Source organism: Passer montanus, unplaced genomic scaffold (assembly GCF_014805655.1).
Source record: "Passer montanus isolate IOZ18808 unplaced genomic scaffold, ASM1480565v1 scaffold17, whole genome shotgun sequence".
Classification (NCBI taxonomy): Eukaryota; Metazoa; Chordata; class Aves; order Passeriformes; family Passeridae; genus Passer; species Passer montanus.
The window spans coordinates 5,466,751-5,489,013 of record NW_024364270.1 but is presented as its reverse complement, the minus strand read 5'-3'; the positions used below and the strand labels follow the sequence as shown (position 1 = coordinate 5,489,013).

Genomic DNA, 22,263 nt, shown 5'->3' with positions numbered 1-22,263 from the left:
AAGATAGACTCCCTATTTTCCATTTTGTACTTACGCAAATATATCCTGCCCTGTTATGTCTCTTCAGACTAATAAGCCTTTGGTCACTCATCTTCAGTAACTCTTTACCAACTAGCACTTTTATTTTCCCCATTTGCTTAAGAGTGTTAGTAGGAATAGCACTTAAAGCTTTAGTAAATTCAGGATTATTACTGCATTTACTATTTTTCTGCTATTCAGAGAGCATGTTTTCCTGGAAATGAATTAAATTAGTCTTTATTATTTAAAAGGCTGTTAATGACTAATCTCATGTTTTCTGTTACTTAACCTATTTTGTTTAATGTCTTCTGTATTTGTGCAGGAAAACTGGCCTTCCCATAATCCCCTTGCTCTCCATTCCAGCTCTCCTCCTCACTCTTTCCTCAGCAGAGAGCCTTTGAAAACTTTTCTCCAATTCTAATGGATGCAGGGTTTTCAGGCTCTGTCTGAAGCAGGGAAATGAAAAGTTCATCAGGACCTGTAAACCAAAGACATCTTTAACCTTTTAATTTTCTCTTAGTATTCTTCCCATTACTGATACTTATCCACCAAATTACAGCTAATGCTTTGATGAAACAAATCTATATTTTTTTTTATATCATCTATCATTACCTTTCTCCTCTCTTTCAGTTTTTCCTGCATTTTCTCTGCATAGACTTTATGTTGCTTGCTAGTTGTACCTGATTGTGCACTTTGGTCTTTCTGATTTTGTCCCTACATTATATTAGTACACCTGATTATAAGGACTGCTGATTCAGCCTTTTGCAAGCTCTAGGGTGAGTGAAGAAAAACAAAAAAAACTCCTTGCAGATAATTTTTTATGCTATTCCATGCTATAATTAGTATAATCAAAGGCATTTCAAATATGAGATTACAAAGAAAAAAGGACATAATGTGCTGCCAAACATATCTGTCTCCAACATTGCAAATCAATGCTTTTGTTGTGAAAAAATACTTTGCTACAAGTTTTAATGTATAAAAGAGTTTAGAAACTCAGCACTTGTATCAGACCTTTCAGAAAAATCCAACTGCAAAAACCCTGTTGGGGTTATAATTCAAGAAATTACACCATTTACTCCAGGTACATATATCTGTTTTGAGGCCAGATCAACATGAACAATGGCTCTCTCTGGACTCAATCATAATATCCCCATATGGACTAATCTGAAACTTAAAAATATAGCCAACAGCAAAGTATTTGGAACCACTGAAATTAAGTCACTGAAAAAATACGTAAAGTATTAGCAGTGGGGGTTGCTCAGAAACTTCTGCCAAGCCATTAATTTTTGAAATGTGATCTTTAAAATCCTGCATATCAATATAATTTTTGGCATGAATTCATACTTGTTCACATCATTCTATTGACCTCACCATCCATATATGTGGCAGTGAAGGATTTTGTAAGCTTATTATTAATAATTGACCTTTTAAGAAATATTGTCACATTCAGTTCACAGTACACAAATTCAAATTCCTATTTAAAAATTAAAGGTACAGTGCAAACTACAAATTGCTCAGGTGTCAGTGTATTTATAACTACTGTATTGTTAACAATACTACGTATTGTTAGTGTACATTATATCAGTATGTACATATGTTTTATAATTATTAAAATATTAGTATATAATCATAATATAATTTGTAATTATATTAGTAAGAGGTGTGATTTTTAGCTGATATAGTAATACTTATGAATGTAACATAAGAAAATGAAACCTATGAAAAGTTTCCATCTAGATTTCTCAAGGTTTTGATTATGACATTTTTTTAAATGCTGGCTTACTGAAAGTGAATTCCTTCTATGCAAAGGATGGGTATTGAATAATCTCTGTGTTTATATAAAGGCCGAATAAACTTGATGTCGTATGTTAAAGGTCTTTTCTCCTTAAAATATTTGTAATGTTAAAAAACTAATTAAGTTTAAAATATTTTTGACCGATTCAGTAAAATGTTATTTTTTTAATCAAAGGCTAATGAAATATTTAATATTGATTTTACAGTCCCCGTGTGAGGTAGGTTTCATTGTCAAGTCCTGAAAATTTTCATGGGAAGTGGAAGTTACTTAGCTCCTAGCAAAGATTATTTTTTTCTCTCCTGCTAAAATTCACTCACTGCTTAAAAAAAAAAAAAAAGAAAAAAAAAGAAAAAAAAAAGAAAAAGAAGAAAAAATCTTGGTTCAATGGTGCCAGGCTGGTTGGTCGCACCTTTTATAATATAAATTAAATGATAAAACATCTGAATATCAAAAACTTCTTTAATAGAGCAAACAAAAATCCATTTTCTTGCATTTCTTTGTCTGTTCTGGGCACTTGCCAGGACTGACCATACAGCAAGGAGCTCAGCTTGTAAACTGTCTCCCTGCCAGTGAAGCTGCACTTCAGTAAGGATCTGTGTAATGACTACCATGTAAGAAGAAACTTGTCAAGACTGAGTATTTTAAGGAAAGATTGGTCAGCTGAAGACCAGAACACACCAGCTCTGTCTGTGCTTTCAGCTAATGGGAAGATAAAAGTGGGAGTCCCACAGCTGGAGGTTTGCTTGCTCTGGAACTGCCAAATGCTGGGACAGCAGGTGGATCCTGCTGCAGGAAGCATTATGTGCCTCTTGGCTGTTTACACTTGCCTTTAGTTAGACAATTTCCCCCCTTTTCTCTCACTGTCTCCAGAAAAGGGGAACCCAAAAAAATTCTCAAGATAGAAAAAGTGCTTGTGAAACCTTAAAAGGCAGTTGATTCCACATTACAATGCCTTTCAGCTCTCTTTTCTTCCTTCCTTCTATAAAATAAAGGACTAAGCTGCTAATTAAACAGTGTCCCTTTAGCAAAACAGGTGGAGTGTTTATTTTTTTGGCTCCTGTCCTTTTGCCTCTCACTTATTTTGTGGTCACTATATCTATAGGCGAGCTCACCTTTCCGAAAGAGTAGATCTGACGCTTCCAGTCCTCATGAGCAGGCTCTGAACCTCCTGAGTGCTTGTTGTCAGTCCAGAGAGAGAGCCATGATGGCTAAGAGGGAGGTCAATGGACTCGGAACTGGTGTGAAGGCTAGTCATGGACTGGTAACTTGGTGTGTCCTTACTGCCCGCTGAAGAGCTGCTCAGGTTTGCAGCCCACACAAGACCACCTGATGTGAAAGAGTGCACTGAGGCAGGACTGGAAGCCAGGGAGTGACTTAAGCTTACAACATCTGCATTTAAGTCCGAAGGTTTACTGAAGAGGGGGCTGCTGCTACCACTTTGCCCACCTGCACTGCCCATGCTGCCTGTGCCCGAGGATGGCGATTCCAGGCTGCCTTGCCGTGCCAATGTGGTACTAGGGCTGGGCATTGCCGATGTGGGTTTCACACCTTCAGTACTGGGTGCAGAGGCAGCTTTACCACTTGCCTTGGCACCAAACAACCTAAATGTAAAACAAATAGCTTTAGAGAAACTGATAGCCGCATTAAACATTCATGGCGCAACATCCTAAGAGCCAAACTACACATTTTTAATTACTGCTATGAAAATCACGCCTACCTAGTTGATCAATCGCAGTGCAAATTTAAATTCACTTAACCATATGACAATAATCATGGTTTGTTTCTTCAGTAACCGCTCTTATTCACTCCTATTCAGATGTGCTCTTTGCACAGACCCTCCCAGAGACAGACAAAATAATCACATTTTTGTCTTCTTGGTTCAAAAACAGATTACACTTTCACCCAAATTCAGTAATTAAGCATGCCCAAGTCATTAGCTTTTAAACTCCTCACTTCTCAAATCTGCTTAAATGATTGCAACAAACACTTGCAAAATCCTTCATATTTCAATAAAATCTAAGTATTTGTGCAAAATTCCCCTCTTGTTTTTTTTTGCACTGATGGTCATGTGGCCATCAGTCATGTAGTAACTACTCAGAATAAAATGCCCCATGGCTAAATGGGCTCAGTTTGTCTCCAAGGGCAGGAATGATAAAACTGTATTTCACATAAAGTCTTCCAGCAATTCTAGATATGAAAATTCTATAGTGATGATGACAAAATAAACTGCCAGTCCTTTAAAATTTTAACTAAAAGGTCATGTGTTGTTTTAATGTATTTCTGGAAATATTTTAAGCTGCAGTTAATGTACAGCTCATAAATTAAAGGTAAATAAATGCAAAATTTATCATGATGTAAAGTAAGCACATCTAATAACATAAGAATCCATTTTACATTTTACCAAGCTCACAAAACTAAGCTGCAGCTCCCCAGCTGCCTGAAGATGCTGTCTTGGTAAGTAGGCACAAGAGGGCACTATTGGCTTTTTCTCCAGCAGTGAAAGTGCTCTATCCCAATTCATGGAGTGCTCATCCAGCTTTATACTTCCAGAAATGTTACAATAGAGTATTTACAATTGAAATTTAGCCTTGCCAATGCTTGTGTCAAAAAATGTAATGAAGCTGCTAAGATAATGAAGTGTTTGTATCTGGAGCTGCCAACAATGGGAAAGCAAATCTATAATTTAAAGAGCTCTTCAGTTCTCCATCCAGAATATGGCAATGCCTGTTCCATTAAGAGAATGTGCTTGAACATAGGGTTCTTCTTCCCTTTGGGGGTTTACCACAGTACTGAGAAGAAACTGCACATGTGGCTGAACTTTGAATCATAGAATATCTTGAGTAGGAAGGGACTTATAAGGATCAGTGACTCCACCTTCTAAGCTTCAAACTGTGGTTATGGGGATGTACCTAAAATACTTAAACCTCAGGGAGCAGCCATTTCACGTCTGGGAAGGTCTTCAAATCTCAAAGAAATTGCTGTGTTGTATGAAAAAAATACCGCCCTTTTATTTTCCTGTACTTGATTTGTTTGTGGCAAAATATACCCTGAAAAGGCTTTTTGCACAGTGCTTCAACATACTGAAAATCCCTGGTTTATATATTGCAACTTCAGGGAATCATAGAAATGCACTAACCTTCGAAACGTGGGGGAAGCAATATCTGGATATTTGGATCCTGGCTGTCTAAGTCCTGGTGTGCCAGAGGCGCTTGCCGAAGTTGGGCTGGATTTAGGGGAGCTGGACAGTGAGACGCTTTCAGAATCTGACACGGCCACTTTCTCTTTTTCCTTGTCTGTCTGGTTGATGGTGACAGGGCTGGACCTCCCGGACCCGATCTTGCTTGGCTCTCGCAGTTTGGAGGCAGCAGCACCTGCAGACTTGCTGCTCACGTTGGAGTCAATGCTGCTGGTGCTGGAGCGGTGGCCGCCCCGGCCAGGGATCCCGCTGCCACTGGATTTCGATGGGCGAGGCAGACTCCGGTACTGCAGAGTTGTCTTGGAGCTCACATGCAGGACGCCGTCGTCCTGGTTTTGGGAACCATCTAAGCTCGTCTTCCTCCCTGCATTGGACTTCCCACTGATGGCTGAAGATTTTGGCATTTTTCCTAGTGTTGCTGACCCGCTTGTGATGGTTGCTCCACTTGTGGTGATTATGGTAGAAGATCCCAACCCAGACTTCTTGAATCCAAATGACCCTGTAGCAGTTGATCTTCCAATGCCAGAGGGAGGCTTTTTCCCTTCATCACCGCTGCTCTTCCCTGCATCTGATGGAGATCGCTGTACAGAGGCTCCTTTCAGCGGAGTTTTCACTTTCTCTGAAGCTTTTGCATCATCGGTTTTTCCTAAGTAGAAGTATATGTGAAAAGGTCACTTGTGTCACTTGCAATGTCTAAATATCTAATTTCAACACTGTATGATTACACTTTCAAAATGAAAAAATACACAAATAGAATTACCCTAAGGAAACAGACCAGTTTGGTCTTTAGTCTCCCATCAGCTATCTGTAGCAGGTATCACACATTACAGGTAAGCTTAAAGTATTAAAAGCCTGAAATTCCCATGAGAACTTCCAGTTTCATAGATAGGTGGCAAATGTAGTTGTAGAAAATGATCTTCAATGAATCATAAGGAATTTTGACTGATTTTTTCTTTTCTGTTAACAGTATTTCTATATGAAACAAGTAATACATGAAAATAAAACATTACATGTAATAAACATCTCCTGAAGTACGACATCAATTATGTGTGTGTAAATTAGTTGTACTTATAGAGTTCTTTGGTTTTCACTGATTACATCTTTTTAGTATATGAATAAGTTTGTTCTGGTTTTAGTTACACAAAATTATCATGGAAAGATTATGTTATGGAATGAATCATCTTGATCTGTAACAATATCAATTACACAAGTTAATTAGTTTTTGTCGTATCCTTGATGACTTCTCAAGATTTTTGATTTTTTTTTTTTGAGAGGTTTTCTTCAGTCCTGTGTAGGCTTGTGACTATATACCATATATTTATATTTTTCTTCCATATTTCCTAAAACTTTATTTTTACATGCAGGAAGGTCAAAGTAAGATGTTCTGCTACACCAGAAAGCACCCTCTTCCTGTTTTACAAATAGATAAAAACTGCCATTTCAATTCTAATTTCTCTCTAAGCATCTATTGTATTCCACTAATAACTCCTGAAACATACCAAAGTTTTTAATTTATTCTTGAAGTAATTATGGAAGCTGTGGGGGTGGATGATTTAGTTTCTCTTAAGAAACTAAAATGTAATAAAGAGTAACACCTGCAAAGCAGAACTAACTCCACTCATGTATTTATTCAAGCACACATCTTATGCCACACAACAGTTACACATGCCATGATACAGATCAGACTCCGACCCAGGAAACATAGAGCTCATTTGTAGTTAAGCACAGTGGTTGCCTGATCACCTTGATCAAAACAGATCTGGAAAGATTAGCTTGGTGTACAGCAAAACTTTTAGTACCTTCATTTTTAATTGCTAGTAGAGGGGTATAGTTTCTGTATCCTTATGATCACCATGGCAGTGCTCCTCAGGGATCTCACAGACCAGAGAGACTGAGCAATGTTTGGCAGTTCCAAATTGCAAAGAAACAAAAGGGGTTCACAAAGGGTGGGGATTTATACTAAGGAGATCTTTGTTAGTTACCTTTACTAGGAGTGGAAGCATGCATTGTTTTGTCAGGACATGAAAAAGCTCCAGAAAATGTTCTACTGAGAATACACATTTCCTCAGTAAAATGATGGATTAGAATTAGATGGTATCAAGAATTAACTGCTTCAAAACTAGATTGCGGAAGTGGCTACTAGTTCTGAGAGGCCTTCCAAAATTAGGCAGGAGGGCATTTAGCACTGAAAGTGTGTAAAAAGACTTTTTTTTTTACAATTTTTTATCACTTAACAGTGGTGTGCAGAACACCCGTAGTATGTGGAATGTGATGATTCAGCTTTAGTTCAGAAATAACTAAAAATATCATTTGGAGTCCCCTCCCTTGAACATTAAATCCTTTTGACTCATCTCCTAATATTTGGCTATTTCTATGCATACATTGAATTATCAAAGATAAGTTTTTCTAGAGAATAAGGATAAGGTACACATGAGCCCAAAAATACTTCTAAGAATTAATAGACGTTGACATACACAGATGATAGCACAACAAAATGCAATCACAGTTTTTGTTATTGATGCACCCATGTGTACTTAATAAATTATTATTATGCACGCAGCAAACTAACAGTTACAGAAATGAAAAAGTTAATATAATATTACAATCTGAGCTTGCAGTCATTTATGGGAAGAGAGAAAAATATGCATATAGTATGTATACACATATAAAACATCCATCAATTATTTTAAGACCACTGCATTCTGAATTGCAGAAGTTTCCTACCTGGGGTCTTGAGTGCACTTGTTCCTGCTTTGTGCCTGGACTGAGTTGCTCCTACTTGTGCAGTCATGCCTCTCCTCCAAGATCCAGTCTGTGATACAGACAGAGATGTCTTCTGCCCCCCCTTCTCTGACTCTTCAGACAGCCCCGAGGGAAGGCCTTTCCACTTGCCGCTGCTGTCTACGCTGCTGTCAAAGTCTTCCTCTGGTTTCTTCAGCTCTTCAGTGCTGCCCCAAGTTTCACTGTCTGTAACTGAGCGCTTCTCTGAGTCTGTCTTCAGCTACAAGAGATCCACGTGAGAAATGGTCAGACCCAGCACCTCTGTTATTTGCTGATTCCTTAAATCATAGTTGGGGAGGAGAATTTGGTCTATTTGCAGCAAGGGCCACAGAAACTTTTTTTCTAAATCATTAGCATCCTGATTCCAAAAGTTTAAAAACATACAAAATATAGCCATTTGGGGATGACATTTCTCTTTCTTTTATTTGCAAAATATTTAATCACTTTCCTTTATAGATAAACTATTAAAAAAGTGAAACATAATTCACTCTAATAATCAGTGGTGATACCCTACTGTTCCTCAGTTCAATGTGAATCTCAGAAGTGAATCACTGTACTGAGAGGTTTACTAAAAGCTTGGATGAGCAAATTTCTGAATATACTACTAAAATTACCTCAGTCTGGCTTCTTGCCTTTTCCTACCCAAGACTTCCAGTGACTGGATTATTTTTCCAGCAGAACAGAGTATGTTGTGCAACCAGTGTGCAAGGATAGCATCTTCTCCAAAAATATTTGTGCTTCAGCTGATGGCTTTTCTACTGGTCTGTCTCCACAGAAATTAATTGTTTCCAACAAGAAACTCTCTCTAGCTGTATCAGGTAACAGAGCAGAAGAGAGGCTTATGCCAGCACTACTAATCCGTAGTGTGAATGTAACCAGCCGGGCTCGTGCTCCCTCTGAAACTCAGGCCCATGGGGAGGATGGACCAGTGAGGACCTAACCCCCCTGTGGCATCTGCTGTCCCTGAGGCATGCTGATAAGGGAGTGCTGAAGGAGCAGCCCAACAAGACAATGTAGAAGCTGTGAAAGTGGCTTAAACAGAAACAGAGACTGACCCTACCCTCTGTGCTTGACAAGACTGGTGTTCTTTGTGCTGACAGGCTGTTTGGTGTAACCCTTCCTTCTGCAGGTGTTTTTCTGCAGCTTCCTGACCTCAGTCTGAAGCCTTATTTGCACATCACCCTCTCACCACTCCTGCTTGTCTCTGCCCCTCTTTAACAGCAAAAATATGGTGCTGCTCTCAGGTATCACCAGCCTAAGAGGGGCTGCAAAATGGATCTCATTGAGGGACAGGCTATTTATTATCCCGTGCTGTCACAGCTCCTTCACCACAGAGACCCCTCTGTGGCTGTGTCCTAGGCACTGCTGCCATAAGGAGGATTAATACCAATTACATGACCAACAGAATAATCAGGGCCTGTTTACATATTTGTCAGCTGAGGTGTACAAAAGGCAAAAGCTCTCCACATTTCCATAATCACGTATGTGCTTTGGCCATGCTAGCACAGATTATGGGTGAGAATTAATGGGAAAAAAGCGCAAACAAATATCTACAGAAATATTGCAGGGTCATTCAAAAGTAAGTTTTCATTCAAGTTATTGTTACAACATGTGTAATGTGTAACAACATGCTTTCATTTTACCATAAATAAAGGCTCTAAACACATAGTCATACATTTTTAAAGCAAACTGCTTAATTTAAAATAAAAAGAGAGTAGTACAATACTTTCTAAAAGCCTCTCTTCACCATTATAGTTCTTGTAATAATAAAATAACAGCAAAATATGCAATTTATGTCTCAGTCTATAGCCAGGCCTTACCGCTCCAATCACTTAGAAAGACTGAGAAAGGGATCTCTGTGTTGCAGTATATCTAAGACTTGAAAAAAAGCTGTCAAAATGAGTATTCTGTTCATCTCAGCTTCTGACTGAGATTGCCAGCTAGCATGGAATACAGCAAGTTCTGCTTAATGTGCCTGGTAAAGGCATACCTGATAAAGGTATTTTCCTAAGCTTCATAATATAAAGAAATTCTGGAAATGAAGTAAAATTTTAACATGCATTGCATCTCTATCACTGAACAATTTGCAAATAAAATAGAGGCTTATTATAGGGCAGCTAGAACATGAGAGAATCCAAATGAAAAAAACCCCACAGAATTAAAAAGTCAGCCTGAGATTTCCCAGTCCTGATGACTATGCAGTGGAACAAGCAAGCCAGAACTATCTGGTCATTATTTTTGATGTGAAAGGGAAGAAGCTGATCTCCAGTTAAAAATCATGGAAGTCCCTGATGGAGTGGGAAAGGCAATGGTAAGAGCTGAAGAATGTTGGCATTTGAGTGACTACCTTTGCATGAATATAGCATTGGTCTGGTATCTGTCCTGTTGGAGATTAAAGTAATTTTCATTCCAAAACTAACTATATTTCCCTATTGTCGGAGGGGGAATAACAAATATGTGGTTTTCTCCTGCTCACGGAGTCTGCTGAAATCTACACTGAGAAAACAGACCACTGAATTGCAGACACTGGCTGCCTGCAGGAGTCTAAATGGAATCAGAAGTGTCAGTCTTGTGTCCTGCATACTTGACATCAAATCACTGGAGGCAGCCACTCTTCCTCTGTGCTGAGTGTTCAGTCTCAAAGTTCAGGAAATGACATGGCAGAGAATACTTTCCTACTGAGACAAACTTTTCTGGTTTTATTTCTTTTTTGGAGGAAACCAAGTCCTGCAAGGATTCTGTATTGACTTCTCTGTTACTTGCAATTTTGAGGGGAGTTGGGAAGAAATGTTTGGATACCTGCCACAAGAGCTTTACATACACACACACACACACAGACACATGTATGTATGATGTATATAGTTTGTGTCTGTATGCTATTAAGAACTCTACTTTGACACTATGCATTGTCACCTTGCATTGACACTTTCATCCCTGGATCCAAATGGGGAGAAGACAACCTCTGTCATTTGAAAGCACGGCACAGCCTGTATATTTCTTCCCTAATGTGTTTCAGCTCATAAAAAGTAAAAAATATATTATTTTTTATTGAGTTATCTGTTGCAAGAGATACTCCAAATGAGCTGAAGTGAGTAGAAATCCACAATCAGAGATCCAATCATATTGCATTTGTTTTGCGCTAGCATGCAGCAGGACCTGGGACCTGGGCTGCTCCCCCAGGGTGGGCAGAGCTGGGTCTCACCAGCCAGCACCCTCAGCAGTAACACATGCCCCTGAATTTGGAATGTCAGCTTACAGCCCAAGGCTAGGTCAATGGAGTCTGTGGCTTCTTGCATTTAGGTGTAAAAGAGGATTTTGTAAGATACAAATACCTCATTCATTTAGAGGCATTGATACCAAACTTTTTCTATCCTGCATGGGGGTGTTGCAACAAATGGCAACAAAGCTACTCACCTGGGCATGAGTGTTCTTCCTTGAAGAGGCTGTTATGTTGGAATAAGAGCTGACAGATGAGGTGGTATTCAAATCATCTGTGCTGAGGTTGTCAAGAGTGTCACTGAGGCCACTGCTAACTGAGCTGCTGTCATCCCAGCTGCAGAGAAAGGAGCACATCTATTTTACATACCGTGTCTCAACAGGCAGAAGGCAACTCAAAATCAATAGATGTGATTACTTATTTTTCAAGTGATTTACCAGAAACTTTTCAGTAATATTTCCTAAGGTACAATGAATATTGTTCTTCAGACTTTTAAATTCATTATTCATTTGCAGTCAAGTGGTTGCTTGTTCAACTAATGAAAGATGCAGGTGTCCTTAAAAAAAATTACCATCAAATGAAAGTGTAAGCCATTAAAACAGTTTGTTTCATGCTTCATTGCAATCACATTCATTACACCGGCAGGGAAATCCATTAAGCTTACCTGATATTGCTAGTCAAAAAAAAAACTGTATTAATATCTTAGAGAAGACCTGATGAATTGCCAGGCTACATAAAAGTTAAAGGAGTATCTTTTCTGCAGACTAATCCACTGTCAGGAAGAAGCCAGTATTTTCAAAAGTTTTATTTCTTGTCTTCAGTATCTGTCTAGCTAGTGCAATGTCATCAAAATAGGAATCCCTGAGAATACAGTCACTGGAGCTGACAGAGAATACATTACACATCTCTGAAGAAACCCAGTCTATCAACTGTTTTGCTTTGGGAGACTGAGGCAAAGGATGCAAATGAGAGAGAGGCTTCTCTTACAGAAATGTCATTACCCACCCTCACAAAAGCCCTGCTTTTGCATGAAAGGGAGGCTGATCTGTATTTCTCAGACTTTTCTCTACAGAATTGCTTCTCTATGACATTACATTTTGACTTTTTTTTTTTTGCCATATACAGCATTACACTTCCAGTATTTTGCTACATCTCCATCTGTTCATCTAGTTTTGGATTATTCACAGGCCAAAAGTTCGAAAAAAATTCACCTTATCACTTCCAATGGGATTAATCTCCTATAATTTTAGGGATATAAGTCTGGTATCTCATTTAAGTTATCTAGGTGTCCTCTCTAACCACTATTAAAAACAGCCTCCTCCAGGAGGTAACTCATCCCAGCTTAACATGTCTCAGGCTTGTGGGACAAACTGTCCACTGAAGGTGCCTCCTTTTTTCTTTTCCTCTCTTAGAGAGGAGAGGGTTTATAAAGCCTCTTTTAGATATATAACTTCTAGCAAGACAAAGCTAGGTGTTCACACCCGCTGATAAAGTCCCAAACACAAGAAAGTGCATTTTACCCTTGTTTTGCTGTAGCCTCATGAGATGATTTTTAGAAAAAAAAACATGTAATTTAATCTCCTAGTTAAATTAAAGCTCAGCACTATTGGCACTAGTCATTCAGAGTAAACAAGAAAAATATCAGTGAATCCTTATTTTATATTAGGAGTTTTGTGAGACTGCAGCAGTGACAGGGAACTGCATGGAACAAAATGTGTGCTGATGCACCAGAAAGTTCAGTGCACTAGTCTTGTATCATAGCAACTGCAGCAAGCATTACCTTTCTTTTGCAAAAGGTAAAAAATCACATTAGCACACCTGCTCAGTGACAAGATAAACATATTTCAGAGGGCAAGAGTTTATTACAGGGCTGCACTTTCCACCACTGAGTACAATGATACAAACAAATATGTCTTCTGCTACATTTCCAGGTGATAAACACATGAATGATTTAATAATGAAATTATAATGTCATACATAATAGGCTGTCCACATTCATCTAAGAACCATCTCGGAAGCACTAGTCATTTAGGCCTTCTGTGTTTTTCACTGTCTAATGTGATGCATAATTTCACTGATGATAAAAAGCCGTTAATAAAACACTGTGTACCACATGGGAATATACCTTTAGAACAGTGTTACGACTATGAACCTTAAGGATGGATAAAAACATAAATAATATAAATGTGATTAAGTTGTAGAAAAGGTAGTATTACCTGATGAAAAGCTGGTCATTAAAAAAGAGAAAAAAAGATCATAAACTAAATCCAAAAGGATATGTATTAGATACTTCCAGAAGGAACATCAGCTTTTAATGTATGACGTTCATGTCAAATAATAGTTGACCATTGGTTTTCTGAGTCTACCTAATACCCTGGGGATAAAATTTCATCTTCTTTTCCCATGTCCCTTTGTTATTATACTCTATTTTAATGTTTCATACTTCATTTTTTGCTCCTTTTTTCTCTGTGAGAGAATTTACATTTTCTAAATTCTGGAATAGTTCAGCTGATTCACAAAAAATAAGGATGTTCTCTATAGCCAGTGTTTTCAGGCAAATATTAATGTGATCATGTTTTGTTTTATGGCTTCTCTGTGGTGTTTCACACTCATCACACCTCACTCACCAGTGGATTATTAGTGGGTTTGGGGAGCACTCATGGCCATCTTGTAAGTTGTATCAAAGATAGCTCTAACACCTCTACTACTGACCCTTCAGAATCATCACTGTATTTGCCTGGATTTTTTTTCCTCTTGTGATAGGTGCTTGAGGTGTTTTATAAATTTCGAGGCTTTCATACACCAAAATTTCTGACAATATTCAGTGTGCCTACAAAAACCAGGAATATTGAAACTCTCTTTCTGGCATATTCTAAGGACTGTTACAGAAACCGATGCCTACGAGACACAATGTTTTACCTTTCGAAAAGAAACAGTAAAAACCAAAAACTCCAAACAGAATAGACCACATCATCTATCCCTTTGGCAATGAAGACTGTTGTTTTTATGTATTTGAATGTATTATCCAGAATTGTTTTACTTTGTTCATGCAGCTAAATTTTTGTATTTCAGTATTTACTGTTTCTACTTTTATAGACCTCTTTCCCCAATTCTAAATAGTAGAGCTGCTGTCAGACAAGAATGTATGTTTTTGATAATGAAAATGCCTTGTTTATAATTTGGAAAAAAATTCTTGATGATTCATATTAATGTATCCTTTAAACTAGAAACTCATGACAAAAATATCTGATAAAATTATTGTGCATCACTTCAAGACTGAAAACCCATTTGTGGGAGTCTACAACAAACTCTAATTTTAGTTCTTGTTCCTCCTACCCTTCATCAAAACAATATTCATTTATATTTTAATATACTGGCTGAGATTTGTCTTTCATTTTTTATTTTTCATTTACTTTTCTCTTTTTCAAACGTTCTACAGAGTCTATAACAGGTCAGGTTAGCACTGCTGCTCATTAATGCATTACACCACTTAGCTGTTAAAAAACACATTTTAACTACTTATAATATTGACAGAATTTGCTTCGTTTTTCTTGGTGTCAGACTCAGGCTGATTTCTTTAAAAGAAAATATCAGCAAATGGTGTTCACCTATCTGGGAGACTGAAGCTAAGAGAAAAGTGCATTGTTTTTGACAAGTTCTGGAAATTTTTCTTTGACAAACCCCTGGATCCCAACAGGATCTCAAGAAGAACCTTGATATACAGCAAGATATAATCTTCTCATTAAGAATATGAATTTTGCTATTTCTAAGAGAAATCTTAAATCTTCTTAAATCTGGATAATTCTTAAGTGTCTTCAAAATCACTGCTTGCATGTACCTGAAAGATTTTTATTTTTGGTAGCTCAGTTCATTCTGCTTTGTCTCTGTTCAAATCAGCAAACAGAGAATAAGCAAACAGCCCAGCAGTCACTGCTTTCATTGTGAATGCATATTACACCATGGTGTTAGATAACACAATCACATATTTTTTTTCTCTAGAAATGCTTAATTAATTGAATACTTGTAAGAGGTCTGCTTTAGGGATGAATTTGAATTTTCCGTTATAGAAAGACGCCTTCTGTCTTCATTCAAAGAAGTTGAAAGTTCTCTAACAAAAGGGACTATATGAAGCATAATTGAAATCCCTGGTGTACCAGACTCCCTGAAATCTGCAAGGTGGCTGCTTTAACCAACATTTTAAAATAAATCAGATACCAATAAAGAGCTTCTAATTTACTTTAGTGGTTTGCATTCAACTTGCAAAGATGTAATGCACGGAAATATGTACTTTGAACCTACATTTTGCTGCAGGGATACCTTAAAATTTAGGTTAAATTGCATGTCAAAACCCAGGACCTCTTTTTTGGCCTTACATCTGTAAAATGGAGAAAAATACATGCACAAATGGTTAAAATGATGGCTGTGTTACAGCTTTCATCCAAAAACATACCTCATGCCCTCTGACTTTGCTCAGACTCTTAGCAGTAACTTTGCCAGTATGCTTTCTGCTTAAATCTGTTTTCCTGTGATGTACTAGTTATGTCAATGAGATAATTTTGCACTAGCTAAACCTCATCCCCTAATTCTAGCTTGCACCTTTCAAACCTGAACAATTCTTGCCTGTTTTGATGCAAGACATTGTCAGTAATTGGCATAGGTGGCTATGAATACTGCACACATTCCAGTTCTTCACAAATTGCTCCAAATGCTTCAAGCAACATTTCAGCTCCTTGACCATATCAAATGCACCATAAAGCTGAGAAATCCACAACTTTCTATCTACACAGTTGGTTAGTCTCCACTATCACTCTGTCTCACTTTCATTAGTGTGTGCTAGCACTGATAAGATCTCCTCATAATAATCCCCTCATTGACCTCCCTACCACATAATGTTCTGGAAATAGCAAGGTATCTGAAGGCAAAACACGGTGCTTAACATCAGTATGTAGAGCTCAACAAAGATTACAAACAAAAAGATTATCCCAACAAGTATCCTCAAATGGAAAAGATAAATTCCACTCAGCTGTGCTCATGAAACTTTTTGCTTTCCACAAGTATCTGAGGTTTTTTCTGAGTTCACACACTGAAGTATATGAACCAAATGAGGAATATTTTATAAAAAATAAGACATTATTTCATGCATCAGGCAGGCAATAGCAAAGCAATAGAGCTTTAGGGCAAAGATGCAATTTGACTGTAGCCTACATACTGAGGACCCACAGATAATATGCAACATATTTTTCTAGATTTTTGCATGATGCCTGAAAGTAAAAATGCACTGGATTAGAAGAGCAATGAATTACGAAGGCATGTGATGAAAGGAAGTGGTATCAAACAATCTGCATTAGATCCATGGACACCTAAAATAGTCTCCTTTCAAAGTACTTGTTTCAGGAAATCAAAGCAGTCTAGTTGCAGACAAGACATGACAGAGCACTTAGCCATGATCATTGTTTCACTCAGCCTTCCTGTTTCTACTTTCAGCATTTTCCTACAAGCCCTTAAACTTGCCAGCTTATTGAAGTTCATCATACTGTTAAGCTGGGTCAGTGCCTGGAATTTGTTTGAATATTGGCAGACTTCATTAATTTCTGAGACCACCTCCAGCCAATGTGCCTCAGTATGCAAATAAAGAAGCTTTTCACAAGAAGATCATCAGACACAGCAAGACTCCAATCAATGTGCTTTCATGAATGCCAGAAAATTATGGTTTCTTCAATGTACTCAGTCCTTGCACAATTTGACAAGTTGCTCGCATTCTTTTCTTTGGTTCATTACCCATTTTTGTAAGCAGAAGCAGGAGCTACAGCTTTCAAACATACAGCTCTAGAAAACAAAACAAAAATCTTTCCTGTTAAAGAATTCATTTAATCAGAGTAACTGTTCTCTCTGTAGCTGAATGAAAAGTAGCATTGTATTTGTCACATGTTTTGTACTGCACATGAAGAGCTTGAGACCACAGCAGTAGACATACATACTTGATTAGGAATGAGAAGCCCTTAGTCACTTTCTTGCTAATGCCAATGGAACTCACATACCCCCAGGGACGTTTGTATGGGTTTGTGATTCAAGGAATCTGAACACATTTAGCAAAACAACTTTTACTTAATTTTTGTAGTAACTTCGGGTTTTCAAACTGTGAAGCCCTTTTAAACACTTCTAAATCCCACAATGCCATGGCAGCTACATGCAGGGTGGTGCCCAGGTGTATTTCTCCTGCTTGGGGGAATGGTTTTAGAGGACAAGTAAGACAACTGAGATTATGGCGCAAGAGTAACATTCAGAGCTAAAACAAAACTTGACTTCTGAATGTTTGAGGATCTACTAATCCATACTAAGAGCAGATCAGTGGTGAGCAGTAAGGTGTTACCCCTTTTTTTGCCTGCACACAGCTCATTGTTTTATGTCAACGAATCCATAGAGGATGCAGGTCTCCCTGTCCCTTTCTTAGAGCCACTGGATGTCACTACACAATTTTTCTTAGAAACAGCAGATGTATGAGAAACACCAGGAATTTCTTTGATTAGTATAGCACACTTCCATGTTTGCCAAATAAGATGCTAGTACAGTAGTCTACTGCAGTGGTAGGACTTGGACATCCTCAGTTACACTGGACACCTATTTGAATTACAGTGTTCTAAAAATACTAAATCCCTAGATTTAAGTGCCTGTGAGGGGAACAGCTACCTGGGGTGTAAGACATTTGGTATCAGTGATATGAGGCATCTACATTAAATGTGAGTTAGGAAATAAAAGCTGCATTTAATCCCCTAGGTAGTCAACAGACAAAGGCAGGTACATCCAAAGGGTAAGCAGGGAAGACTGGAGAGGTAACAGCAAAGTAAAGGACTTACACTATATGCCCACAGAAGAAAGTTTGAACTTAATACACCTTTACTCACATAAGTTAAACCCTTCAAGTGGAAGATAGTGTTTAAGCTACTTCTACACAGATAAAATCCATAAAACAGGGAACAAAATGCAAAAATCAGCCTCCACAACATACTCCATGCAGGTGGTCATTACTTCTCTACAGCACACCAGTGAAGCAAATATTAGCATGCATTCTGGGCTGCTGCCATGAACTCTTTGACATCCATATTTCAGGTCATGTTTCAGGAGAGTAAGGCAGGATACAGCTGAGTATAAAGATTTTATAGCTACTTCCATAATTGACTTTTGAGAACAGAAATGTCATCTTAGCTCATTAAGAGGAAGAGATAAGAAAATAATTGGACAGTTTTACTTAAAGCAGCTCCTCACTAACGTGCCAATATATCAGCTGGCAAAATATCTCCTTCAAAGTTCAATTCAACATGAATTAATCCTTTTTAAATCTTCTACTGTGATCTCAGCTGCTCATTATTCATGGAACAGCTACGCTGACCCTTCACAGACAGATTCAAGAGAGCACAGAGTTTGCAAAATCAATACTTTCCTTCATTCCACAGACTGCGAGAGCCAAAGCCCAGGCCCTGAATCAAACTAGAAACTTGCAGGAGCCATAAATTTCCCTATAGCTGTTCTGTGCTCATAGCTAAATGAAAACATAGCCAGATGGACTCATACTTCACCACTTTTTCCTCAGCAAGTGTAATGCATCACCTGTCACACCAAAACAAGGTGACTGCTGAAGCCTTAATCCTAAATTACTTTGAGGTCTTTAAGGCAGAAAATCATCCCATGTACATTTCAAAATGCATATTTGAAGGAAAATTTTTTAGAGTTAAAAATAATAGGAATTCATTTATGCATCTGCTTTAATGCAGTATCACTTTACAAGCTTTTATTTTTTCAGGTTAGAAATTTATTTTTTAAGAAGATCCAATTAGAAAATTATATACTGCTACAGGAAATACAGCTAGCCCTAGAGAACAATTAAAGAAAAATGCATTTTTGCAAGGTCAGTTAATTTCCATATTCTTCCAAGCATTTCATAAGTGCCTTAAGAAATAATTTGGTTTTAGACCCAGCGGGGGGAAAAAAAATGAACTAGTGGAAGATTTACATTCCTTAAGATAATTATACATACCTTGCAAAACCTGCATATCCACACCACAGGATCTGAATAAGTCTTTGCCAGAACCCCTTCTGGTTTCCACTTATTTCTGAATACAATACTTAATCTGACATGATAGGGACAGCAGAAAGTCATTACCTAGCTCTAAATTCCTAACAGAACTTATAAACAATCAGAAGAAGGAATTTTGTAAAATTAAATTTAGGGAAGTGAATAAAACAATATATATCCATCTAACAAGATATTTTATTTCTGGTATTTCTGGGTTGTTTTATTTTTGGGTTGTTATTTTTTTTTTGACAGCACCCATTTTTAATTATATTTTTAACAATCCTTGCTAAATTGTAACATATGGGCTGAAGCAAGATGTAAGAAAGTAATTCCATCAAGTGCTGTTGACAATATCATAACAAAGGGAGAAAATCTTTTGATGGAATTATCTTCCCACTGCTGTTTGTTAAGTTTTCTACACACTGGATGCAAGAGATGTTTACATTTTTCAAATGCAGATTCAGACAAGTTAATTAACATTAGTTGAATGAGCATAAATAAACAAAACAAAAACTGCCCATGCAGTTCTTCAGAAGCTGAAAAGCAATATAAAGCCCTATTACTGCTTGTTACCTCATCACTTTATGAAGTAAAAATTTCATTCTTCACTTTGTATGTGGCCAATTCCCGTCCCCAAAATGGAAAAGATAAATGAGATGCCCACATGCAAAGTATCTCATGGTAGCTGCATTTATAGTCAAAGAAAAATCATACCAAAACCAGCCCCATAAACCTCATGAGATGAGCAGAATTTGCCATTCACCTTGCAAACTGTCAGTCAACTGCTTCAGATTGGAGGGAGACATTGAAATATCAAACCTCTTTACTCAATCTTTTCTCTACAGCATATTAAGAAACCAAAAGGACCCTCCTGATAATTGTTCAGAGGAGAACTATGCCCGGTAATTATTTGACCAGTGTCAAAGTCCTGATTTACTGGTAATCTCCTCTGCTGTGTACAGTCTCACACGCTTAATCGTCTTTGTTCTTAGAACTACCTGTCTTGGTTTTGCTTATGAGCAGAAGCAAGGATTTATTTTTCTTGTCTGCGCCTGATTAAACTCAATTTGAAATAAACAGTGTACATAACTATGTTAGCAGAATGATAAGTAAATCTGTCTTCATTCTGATCATGATACTCATCCTATAAATCTCCATGATGTAGCAAGTCTTAAATCCAGCAGCTTGATACAGCTTTGTTGCTGCAGTACAGCAAAATTTGGAGTGGTTTTGGCTTGTGATGAATATCTGTTACCCCCCATTGTCTTTTCCTTAGAATAGGAAGATGTGGTGGACAGAGACGAAACCAAAATTTTTATATTCAATTTATAATTTCACTGGGATTTTTAAAATCATCATTTACAAGTGTAGGCAGCAACAACATAGAGTTGGACCCCTCCTATCCCTGTCACCTTATTGCAGCACTCCCTAATAACCTTCTTACCATAACATGGTCCCAAGTTGGCAGCCTTGCACTGCCATCCAAGTAGAGCATTCCAGCTGCAGGATGCATCCTTGAACACACGAGAACTGTTGGAAAAACAGTGCCTCTGAAAGTGCAAAGTGAGTTCAGTCTGAGGGGGGCAATGGGCTTCCTCACACACAGTCTCACGCAAAGTATTTTCTCCCTGCAAGTCTCAAGGGGAGGTGCAGGTTTGTTCAGTTTAGCAGTAAGTTGTGACTATGGGAAAAGGTGCTAGTTCAAGGTCTAAAGAACTTCTTAATAAAAATCTTCCCTCTTGAACCTCTTTGAGAGCTTGATCCACCCAAATATTTTCATATAACAAGGTATAAGCCTATTTCCTGAAACCTAATAGGATTACTTGCTTGCAGTCAGCATCATGACAACAACCTGTCTGGCAAAGGGCAAATTAAGCAGAACAAAAGGGTCCTTCCTTTCTTGGTTTTGTTTGCAAGGATTGCATCTCATATATCTTGCTTCTTTCCCAAATTTTGCTGAGTAATGACCCAAGTTACAGCTTTAGCAGAAACCTGGATCTGCATGACCTGATTTTCAGCATCAGTAAGGACTACAGGCTTCAGTGGTCACACTCCCTGTGCATCTGCCATTCAGTGTCTTGCTCATCACTTCCGCCTGGACAAAACTACTGGCTGATTTTGACAAAAATTTTCAAAAATATAAAGGTCAAAAAATTATATTTCTTAACTCTCAAGCGAATGCATAGCCACATGAAGACAGAAACAAAGCAGATGTATTTCTGAGAGGGAATGTGCAATATGAATTAAATGTATCAGACATTCATGATTCTATACATAAAATCAGACTGCTTATAAATTAGCAAAACCAAAAGCTTCATTCAGTTCAGGTGTATCTTCAGTCTCTTCTTAATAAATAGGTTCTCAGAACATTTTTATTCGGGCTTGAGATTTGGAGATTTTCAGGACCCTCTAGCCTTTTCGCCCAAAAAGATCAGGGTGCTAAGTTTAGAAAACACAGATTTCAGAACCTGACTTATTTACAGAGGTTTAACCATCCAAGCACTTATTTGATATTTGATATTTTTTCAGTATCTCAAATGTTCAAGATTTTTTACTCTGCATTAAAGGGCTATCTTGGAATTTATGTTATTGACACTGCTTAGTTTAAGATAAATTGTGGTTGAAGGGTTTAATGTTATCTTTAATCCTGATTTGTGCCAGGTTTTTGCAGCAAATATAAATGCTAATAATTTGCACCTTATGTTACATGACTGCTTTTCACATGGTTGTTAACAGCAGTCATTGACAGTGATAGTAATTTAATTGTGCTCAGAGATCACAGTCATTTATTTTATCATCAGACATTTTCAAACATCTTTCTTTATTCCATATGCCAGTGGCACCCAATCCTCAGTCTCATAATCTCTTCAAAAGTCCCTCTGCCATGTGCTTATTATCTCGCCAATGAGTGTAGGAGCTCACTTATGGAACTGTTACTTGAGGTTTCAACCTAATCCTTATCCAATTTTTAAGAGTCTGGAGAAGGCAGGGATTTGGGAGTAAGTTATAGGCCAGATAAACTGCTTAGGTTTCTGGACTATGAAAGAGTAAACCATAATGGAACTTTGGGGATATAAAAATAGGTGGAAATTTTCAAATAAAATATAAATGACAGTACACTATTTTTTAATAGAAAATCAAACATCTTGCAAAATTAAAAACAAATTTTCTCAAAAAATAGAATC

The 22,263-nt window shown here is 37.7% G+C and overlaps 1 protein-coding gene across 8 annotated transcripts in view; it reads right to left on the bottom strand.

Annotated features, from left to right (window-relative positions):
* Positions 1 to 22,263, bottom strand: part of NAV3 (neuron navigator 3) — a 509,399-nt gene that overhangs the window by 54,706 nt on the left and 432,430 nt on the right. For 7 of the 8 annotated variants that reach the window (XM_039704096.1, XM_039704092.1, XM_039704094.1 and 4 more), the window contains 4 exons: positions 11,205 to 11,343; positions 7,734 to 8,010; positions 4,950 to 5,655; positions 2,926 to 3,414 (listed from right to left, as the gene is read on the bottom strand). In XM_039704096.1, coding sequence (XP_039560030.1) covers positions 2,926 to 3,414; positions 4,950 to 5,655; positions 7,734 to 8,010; positions 11,205 to 11,343 — 1,611 coding nt within the window. The remainder of the gene's footprint in view (positions 1 to 2,925; positions 3,415 to 4,949; positions 5,656 to 7,733; positions 8,011 to 11,204; positions 11,344 to 22,263) is intronic. The other variant, XM_039704097.1, reaches the window with a different exon arrangement.